The 10,199-nt window shown below is 36.7% G+C and overlaps 1 protein-coding gene across 1 annotated transcript in view; it reads left to right on the top strand.

The window, feature by feature from the left end:
* Window positions 1-3,846, top strand: part of LOC138695322 (E3 ubiquitin-protein ligase sina-like) — a 4,715-nt gene extending 869 nt beyond the window's left edge. Inside the window, exon 2 of the mRNA XM_069819746.1 lies at window positions 3,293-3,846. Coding sequence (XP_069675847.1) covers window positions 3,293-3,818 — 526 coding nt within the window. The 3' untranslated portion in view covers window positions 3,819-3,846. The remainder of the gene's footprint in view (window positions 1-3,292) is intronic.
* Window positions 3,847-10,199: the final 6,353 nt, after the last annotated feature.

Raw genomic sequence — 10,199 nt, 5'->3', positions numbered from 1 at the left:
TCTACTGGGAATAGTGGATTTTCTTTTTCTGTGAAGAGTGGAGAATTTCTTTAATTCTACAGAAATTTATTTGAGGTTGGCAACATTGAATCTCGCACTGTGTTATACCAGCTGTGCTGATGTGCTCTGTGAAGCTGCAAGTCACCTTGGGAGGGATTTAATGCCTATTACGCATGCGCGTTGCCATAATACACGTTACAATGATTTAACACGCAATGTATGAAACTACTAATATAAACATGTTGTTTAAATCGTAAGAAAGTGTTCTTATAAGCATGTTTAATTCACTCGTATTCCATGTATATTATACATTTTATTATTTTAGAAGGAACTATTTTAATGTGAGGAAGAAGATAACAATCATGAGTTTGGAGACTTTGTGCATCCAATAGCCAATCAGGAACCATTATGCCACGTGCATTTATTTACATTTACTTCAAGCTTTAGCTGGAAAGAGAGTAGTACAAGAAATTACATTAAGTTATACACATAAAAACATTTGACTAGCGCTTTCGCCAATAAAGTGGTATCTTCAGGTCTAGTTAGCATATTATGAAGCTTTATACATAAAGACATAGATGAAATGCAACATAATAAATGTGATAAAATACATGATATGAGAAAAAATTACAATATTAAAATAACTGCGCAAACAGAAGACAAAGTGAAATAATGACTTGAAAACAGGTGAGATGGTTGTAGTAATTCAACCTCTATAAAGTGTAGATATTAAATTACAGAATCTATGCCTTGAATAAAAGTCTGCAAGACATGTGTGCAGCTTGTGAAATATAAAAGAGACGGTTAAAAGAGTAAAAAGTTGCAACAATGCCACCTTATTGGCGAAAGCGCTAGTCAAATGTTTTATGTGTATAACCTAATATAATTTCTTGTACTACGCATTAGGTTAAAAATAGACAGTTATTGAAGGATTTATGATATTTATCTTCATTTACATGTTAACTTGTCGGACCAACATGCATTTTAAATTTAAAAAAAAATACCTAGAATGACAACCGGAAGAGAAGAAAAGTGACATTTAAACAATTTCTAGGCATATAAATTTTATTCAGAATAGAAAATTCTAACTTATTTTCATAAACTTCCATTCTACCTACATTGTGAGACCTCAGATGCCATGTACAATGAATACCTTGTGTAAATTTTCAAATGAAAATAATTGTCTATTGTCGGCTAACAAAGCTTTGTACATAGAAAAGCTTCATTATCCTAGCTGTGGTAACAAAAGAAAACTACTCTTGTATCTCTTTTGCTGTCTCACACACGCCCCCTCCTCTTTCTAAAATTTGGCAACAAAGTGATTTTCCCTACTTCCACATCCAATTGCTTCAAGTGAGATGCCTAGCCACCCCTTTCTCTACCCGCATGAAAACAATAGACAAATATTTGTCGTAACTCGTGACCATTTAAGATCAAGTCTATTTTGCACATTCCACAGAATAGGGGAGGAAGGAAATATAAAAATTTTACCATAGGAAAATTAAAAGAACATACTTCTAAGAAATTTAAAGAACGAAGGAAACCAACTTTGAATATATATATATATATATATATATATATATATATATATATATATATAGGCCACAAGGGTAAAAAAAAAGCTTCAAAAGATAAAAATATGCTGAATATGACTAATGGATCTTAAAATGTGGTCTATCAGGATAAAATTGTCAAATATGCACATATATGCTCTACCAAAGTACCTCAATTTAATTAGTTTTTTCATAAGATGGTTTTCTATATACAGGATGTTAAAAAAGTATCCAATATTTTAGGAGGTGCTAGTATGCATCAAAACAAAAAAAAAAAGTCTAATAAACATGGGTCCTACAACACATACTTTCTGAGATCTGAACACTTGTTCTTAGGATGTGCTCAATGTGACGTCTATTCATGGCAATGCATTCCTCTGCCCTTCGGCGTAAGGAATCACGCACTCTTTGAAACTGACCTGGTTGTTCTTGATAACCAAAAGTCTAGAGCATTTAGATTTGAGAAACGAGCAGTCCAAGGGCCTCCCCAATCAATACAACGGTCCTGAAATGTCAGCGTCAGGTGTTTACGCACATTGTGGAAAAAAATGTGCTACCGTACCAGGGTTTTCGTGGTTGTGAAAACCTGATTGATGGTTCTTGAGGCTCCATTAAAATGTTGAATATTTTCAGATATATCAGTAACAGGTAAATATGTCAAATTATAACCTAAATATTTAAATGAGTTTACCTGTTCTAACATATGGGTTCCAATGAAAATTTTACTCCTAACTGGCTGTTTACCTTGGAACGCCATAATTTTTGTTTTGTTTGGGGAAATTTTCATATTGAAATTTTGTCCTATTATATTCAACTGATATATTGAGTATTGCAGTTCGTCTTCATTTGTAGCAAAAAGAACCTGATCATCTGCATATAATAATGTATCTAGAGTACAATTTCGGAAGAGCTGGATGTTTCCATGAATTGTTAGTCGCCAATGTCTGATGATGGAGTTGATGTATATATTGAATAAAAGTGGTGAGAGGGGGCATCCTAGACAAACTCCACAGTTTATCAGTTTCCATTCGGTATGTTCTGATCCGATAGTAATTTTGATAATATTGTGGTTATATAATTCGTAAATTGTTTTTATATTTGCGTTTGGAACTGAATCATCTGTCAAAATTTGAAAGAGCTTATTTCTGTCAACACGGTCAAAAGTTTTTTCGTAATCAATAAAAGCCAAGTGAGTTTCTTTACTAAATTCCCTATGTTTTTCGATCAAAATCTTCAAAGTAAAATATCATCTGCGCAAGATCTGTCTTTTTCTGTACGGACATATAAATCATAAATAAATATCCGATGTGGAATAGAATAATTAGGCCTATTATTTGCCATTACTCTCACTTCACTTCACGTGTTGCTCTCACTGAAACACAGAACAAACTGTTGCGAGACCTTGAATAAACCAGTTATCCCCACAGACCGCTCCCCTCCTGTCCGCACAAACGCGTTGCTATTGTCGGCTGAGGCGCTTCACACAGCCCCGGTTCCAAGATATATGGATGAACCAGGCAAGGAGTGAGAAGTTACGAGAAAGAGTAGAAGATGGAGTAAGAAAAGAGAACGACATACAAGGAGAAGTAGATTCCAGACGAATTAATTTAATCGTTTGCGATGCTTTTGTTCAATTGTTCGCCATCGTGCCCGCTCCGCCATCGCTCTGGTGTGTGGCAGCATCTACTTGTTAAAACATAATGATATTGTGAAGTTCTGTGTTATTTCTATATTAACAGGTCGAAACTCGAGGACCGAGAGCATCACGAAGGGAACTGCACGTTCAAGTCTTTCCGCTGCGTCGACGCGCCCAGGTGCGGGTGGTCGGGCACCCGCGCCGAGCTGCTGCAGCACGTTGGACAATTTCACCGCAACGTCTTTCTGGAGGGCCCAGAGCACAACCTTACGATGGATCTCTACGACGAGGAAGGCGACAACTGGATAGTGTCGGCCTTCGAAGAGTTGTTTTGGGTTAATCTAGAGCTCATGCCGGGAGACAATGTGTTTGGCTGTGTAATGTATGTGGGGCCACACGAGCTTGCCTCTCTCTACGAATACACTTTTCAGGTGGGCTCTACTGAAGCATTCGCGGTGCGCAGGTCTATGACGTACACCCGCTCTGTGCACTGCCACATCGACAAGTTCGCCAAGTACTATGCGGCGGGAGACGCCTTTCACCTGCTTATTGACTCCGCTTTTCTTTTCGGCGAGGGATCGTCCTACGACAATCTGCCCGTGAAGCTGGTTATCGAGAAACTGAAATGAAGGAGACTCTGTTTATAATGCAATATATTTTTTTTTTTGTTTACGTAAAAATTGAAATGTTTTTTAAAAATAAATAGACTTTTTTTAAACGTGTCCATTCATTTTTATGTCAGGTTATTATTATTATTATTATTATTATTATTATTATTATTATTATTATTATTATTATTATTAAAGTTCAGGATAACAGAGAGGGTTTGGAATTGAACGGGTTACATCAGCTTCTTGTCCATGCGGATGACGTGAATATGTTAGGAGAAAATACACAAACGATTAGGGAAAACACGGAAATTCTACTTGAAGCAAGTAAAGCGACAGGGTTGGAAGTAAATCCTGAAAAGACTAAGTATATGATTATGTCTCGTGACCAGAATATTGTACGAAATGGAACTATAAAAATTGGAGATTTATCTTTTGAAGAGGTGGAAAAATTCAAATATCTTGGAGCAACAGTAACAAATATAAATGACACTCGGAAGGAAATTAAATGCAGAATAAATATGGGAAATGCCTGTTATTATTCGGTTGATAAGCTTTTATCATCTAGTCTTCTGTCAAAAAATCTGAAAGTTAGAATTTATAAAACAGTTATATTACCGGTTGTTCTGTATGGTTGTGAAACTTGGACTCTTACTTTGAGAGAGGAACAGAGATTAAGGGTGTTTGAGAATAAGGTGCTTAGGAAAATATTTGGGGCTAAGAGGGATGAAGTTACAGGAGAATGGAGAAAGTTACATAACGCAGAGGTGCACGCATTGTATTCTTCACCTGACATAATTAGGAACATTAAATCCAGAAGTTTTATATGGGCAGGGCATGTAGCACGTATGGGTGAATCCAGAAATGCATATAGAGTGTTAGCTGGGAGGCCGGCGGGAAAAAGACCTTTGGGGAGGCCGAGACGTAGATGGGACGATAATATTAAAATGGATTTGAGGAAGGTGGGATATGATGGTAGAGACTGGATTAATCTTGCTCAGGATAGGGATCAATGGCGGGCTTATGTGAGGGCGGCAATGAACCTCCGGGTTCCTTAAAAGCCAGTAGGTAAGTAAGTATTATTATTGAACGGGTTATATCAGCTATTTGTTTATGCGGATGACGTGAATATATTAGAAGAAAATCCACAAACTTTTAGGGAAAAAAATGGAAATTCTACTTGAAGCAAGTAATGAGATAGGTTTGGAAGTAAATTCGAAGATACTTTCACGACTTCTTTAACTCAATACCAGCAGATTTCTTCACACGCGGAATCGAAAAACTACCCCAGCGCTGACAGAGTCATAGATAATGTAGGGAGATAAAAACGCGACGAACTTATACATGCAAATAGCAATAGGGTCTACATTATGAAAGAAGTAGCAGTACATGAAAAGAAGACCATCTATGACCCTATAATTCAATACTTTAGGGATTAACATCATGTACAAGGACAGATTGAAGTATTTGGACTATTGTTCGGAGCAAGGGGAACAATTCCAAAATACTCATTTGAATGTTTTAAGTCTTTTGGAATTCCTTTAAAATTTTTGAAAATTATTGCTATAGACGTAATGAAATATTCTGTTCAGATTGTACGTAATCACCTGTACACCTAAATTTCTTTATATTCTATCTGATTACTAATAACTATTGAATAAAAGTACTTTCCCAAGAGTAGCTTCCATTTGAAAATAATAATCATAAATACTGATAACACAAATGTTTATTTTTATATGTTTAGTATGCTGTGTCTTTTGGCAACCCTTACTGAAGGGCAGCTACCCTTGTGGGATTTATGTATGTATGTATGTATATATATATATATATATATATATATATATATATATATATATTATACTTCATTGTATGAATCAATGCTAAGGAAACGAGAGAATTCGCTTTGTACGACAGCATTACAAAATAATAAATAAAGAAATAACATAAAAATTGTAATGATGGATAGTTTGGTATCACAGTCTATGAAGAAAGGGTTTGCTATAACAATGATGTATTAAATATTATTGCACAGCAAATCCTTTCAATATTAACTTTATGGCACAAGTGCCATAATACAACTCATGACGTTTTATTTATGTCAATATGCAATATACAATAATGTGGCATATTATGAACGATTTTCACTAACTGTAATGCTGGAATAAAAAATATATATATATACTTACTTACAAATGGCTTTTAAGGAACCCGAAGGTTCATTGCCGCCCTCATATAAGCCCGCCATCGGTCCCTATCCTGTGCAAGATTAATCCAGTCTCTATCATCATATCCCATCTCCCTCAAATCCATTTTAATATTATCCTCCCATCTACGTCTCGGCTTCCCTAAAGGTCTTTTCCCTCCGGTCTCCCAACTAACACTCTATATGCATTTCTGGATTCGCCCATACGTGTTACATGCCCTGCCCATCTCAAACGTCTGGATTTAATGTTCCTAATTATGTCAGGTGAAGAATACAATGCGTGCAGTTCTGTGTTGTGTAACTTTCTCCATTCTACTGTAACTTCATCCCTCTTAGCCCCAAATATTTTCCTAAGCACCTTATTCTCAAACACCCTTAACCTTTGTTCCTCTCTCAGAGTGAGAGACGTGAGAGTCCAAGTTTCACAACCATACAGAACAACCGGTAATGTAACTGTTTTATAAATTCTAACTTTCTGATTTTTTGACAGCAGACTAGATGATAAAAGCTTCTCAACCGAATAATAACAGGCATTTCCCATATTTATTCTGCGTTTAATTTCCTCCCGAGTGTCATTTATATTTGTTACTGTTGCTCCAAAATATTTGAATTTTTCCGTCCCTTCCAAGGATAAATCTCCAATTTTTATATTTCCATTTCGTACTGGTCACGAGACATAATCATATACTTTGTCTTTTCGGGATTTACTTCCAACCCGATCGCTTTACTTGCTTCAAGTAAAATTTCCGTGTTTTCCCTAATCGTTTGTGGATTTTCTCCTAAAATATTCACGTCATCCGCATGGACAAGAAGCTGATGTAACCCGTTCAATTCCAAACCCTGCATTTATTTATTTTGTCATATGATGACGTGTTTTATCAGTCCTTATATTGTTGCTCTCACTACTTCAAAGGACCCAGGACGTTAAAATATTGATCAGTATTAACGTATACAGTATGCCATCTGATACAACTGATGTATTGTAGCCTAGATCATATATGTAACATATATATCGGGGTTATAGGCTTTGAGGTTAACAACTTTTGTCAGGTTTACTACGCTGCCATCTAGTTGTTACATAAGGAGTCACGTCATAATACCCATTTGAATTGCATTAGCGACTGTGCTGCCATCTCGTGTTCGTTTACGGCGGACGGGTGGCGATCCTGGCGGTTGTTCTCTTCACAAAGTGCTGCCGATTTTAACGTAGCGAGGAGTTATCTGTTGCATATATGATGTAGGGTTGTAGCTATAGTGTAGAAATCAGTGTAACGTGTGCGCAGTTGGTAGGCCTACCAATCACTTCCAGTCTATTATCGCCGCGGTCTCGTGCTTAATATCCGGCAGGTCTGCGAGCGGCGTCGTGAGTAACATTCGACAGCTCTTTCAAATTTAATTTTATTATTGTTTTCAATTTCTTGTGTCGCCGCTCCAATCACTCTCCTCAATTTCAATGTTGCAACCAATAAGCTGCTTCCATTATAAAATGACACCTACTTGTCTAATCCACGTGGACTAAAAGCGAGGTTGCAATGTCTTGTGCTGAGGACGAACATTAAGGTATGTGATTAAAAATTATTATTAAAGAGTTACTATTAAGAGTTAAGAATGTCAACGTACTCGTATATGAAATAATAATAATAATAATAATAATAATAATAATAATAATAATAATAATAATAATAATAATAGCCATTTAACAATGTAACTAGTGCTTATTCTTATCGAGGAAGTAGACGTGACAACGTGACGCTTAGAGTGAAACCTACAGAGCAACAATCGGTCGGCAAAATTATGTTTTAAAAGCACATCGCACGTTATTGTATGATGCCGACATGTTAAGCATGAGGCCGCGGCGATAATAACGGTGGCTATCGCTCAAATTATGCTGCGAGATGTGTCAACCGCTTAATAATTATTATAACAGGATTCTGCAATATCTTATTTTACTTTTGCAGAGGTTTTGCATTCTGCGATTCTGCACTACAACGTGCGCATCTGCGTAACAATGGTTTGGTTTTATGTTTAATCTAATTGCGTGCAAGGTCGACCTTGAAAGAAATGGAGCGAATGAGGCTGGAACAGGTTTTATTGCCAAATCCATAAAATGAAGAAGAAAACTGCATGCAAAAAGTCTTACAATATTACTGTTTTAAGATATAGAATAACTCACTCACGTGCATTGGAAATGACCATAAACGTACTGTGCACGTGTGCTCATAAGTAGGCCTACTTGAAATTACTTGACGTTTTAAATTCTTCTGCTATTCGACACTGAGTTGCCAGTGTACGTTGTCGTTTCAGTGCAGCTGTTTGCTGACATAGAAGTTTTTATTTTAGTGTAGAAATGTACAGGTTCAATATTAGTGAGATGAGTTCCGAGAAACGTTAAGGATGGAAATAAATTAGGACATCACACTGAACAGCTGCCTGCTCCTTTAAGTATGTTACTTATTTTTAAAATATGTTATTTCTTTCTTAAGTATAGTCCCGACGCTGTTATTTCCGGCGTGACTCCGCCTCTTTGCTTACGTCTTAGAAAGTGAAGGCTCTATAAAGTCTAGATAGGCAGCATCATTCGCCATTTTTGTTCTTACGTTGCCGAGCTACCATACGAGGAATCTATTTGCAACACCGTTAAACATTATCATGTCGTAACTTCTATGATAATAAATCAAACGCAATGTAATTCAGCAAATAATTGAGCGGCAAATAACGTCTTCGTGTGCTTTCTGCGAACGCCAACTAAAGAGCTGAAATGGCGGGCGATTATATTAAGTATTTATCGAGCCTTAAGAAATGAATCAGCGAATCACAAGACGCACACGTTTAAATGTAGCCGACTTGCAACGCGATTGGCTGCCGGAAATTAGAGCGACGGGACTATAGTTATAGATCTCGGATTTTATCTTTGCCGGTGAATGGCAGTTGGGATTCGAGCACTTGTCATTGTTGAGGGTGTTGAGTAACGATACAGCAAAACAAAAGATATCTGGTACCCTTGCTCCCAACAGAACTGGTCTCCCTGTAGTAATGCCTAATATGTGGCGGAAGTCGGTTCGGGTCTGCAATATTGCCAGAATTACAATTATTATTATTACAATTACAATTATTATTATTATTATTATTATTATTATTATTATTATTATTGGCTAAGAGGGATGAAGTTACAGAAGAATGGAGAAAGTTACACAACGCAGAATTGCATGCATTGTATTCTTCACCTGACATAATTAGGAACATTAAATCCAGATGTTTGAGATAGCCAGGGCATGTAGCACGTATGGGCGAATACAGAAATGCATATAGAACGTTAATTGGGAGGCCGAGACGCAGATGGGAGGATAATATAAAAATGGATTTGAGGGAGGTGGGATATGATGATAGAGACTGGATTAATCTTGCACAGGATAGGGACTGATGGCGGGCTTATGTGAGGCCGGCAATGAACCAGCGGGTTCCTTAAAATCCGCCATTATTATTATTATTATTATTATTATTATTATTATTATTATTATTATTGTTATTATTATTACAGTGTTATGGAAGTCTAGTTTATGCTTTAGTTTCGTAATTCCCAATAGTTCAAAGTATTCTAAATTGTGGACTGGTAGTCATTTTAATTTCCAATTTTTCACCGATCATGTCCAAAGTCAAAAACAAAAACCTGAGTGGTCAAAGTCGGGAGCTGGTGGCCAATGTATTAAAGTTTATGAAGAATGAATCAGATAATGGTGGCTTCATATTTGTCATTAAATCACAAGAGAGGACAGCGGCTGCCACAGGCATATCAGAGAGAACGGTGCGTGTGATGAAACAAGAACTATCCGCCATTGAGAAAGGAGAAGCCAGTTCGTTCACAACACCAGATGAAAATCGGAAACGTCGGAAGACTGTTACGAACTTAGAAGATTTTGACCAGTGTGTAAAGGTGCGTACACACTTAGCGAACGAACAACGAACGAATGATGAAGCAAAACTTCGTTGTTCGTTCGCTGTTTGGAGCAACGTACAAATCATCAGCAAATTGTCAGAAAACATTCACATTCGCTGATTATCCGCAATAAAGGCAGACGAAAATATAATTACAGCAAGTGCAGCCGTTGATATTATAGGCAGTTTAACAAAAAGAAAGTTAAAAAACAAAAGGCGATGGTGGCAGACGCCACTCTACGAAAGTCGCAATCAATATAGAGGCA

The sequence above is a fragment of the Periplaneta americana genome, chromosome 2, assembly GCF_040183065.1.
Source record: "Periplaneta americana isolate PAMFEO1 chromosome 2, P.americana_PAMFEO1_priV1, whole genome shotgun sequence".
In the NCBI taxonomy this organism is placed as follows: domain Eukaryota; kingdom Metazoa; phylum Arthropoda; class Insecta; order Blattodea; family Blattidae; genus Periplaneta; species Periplaneta americana.
The sequence above is the reverse complement of the archived record's forward strand: the minus strand, read 5'-3'. Positions and strand labels throughout refer to the sequence as shown.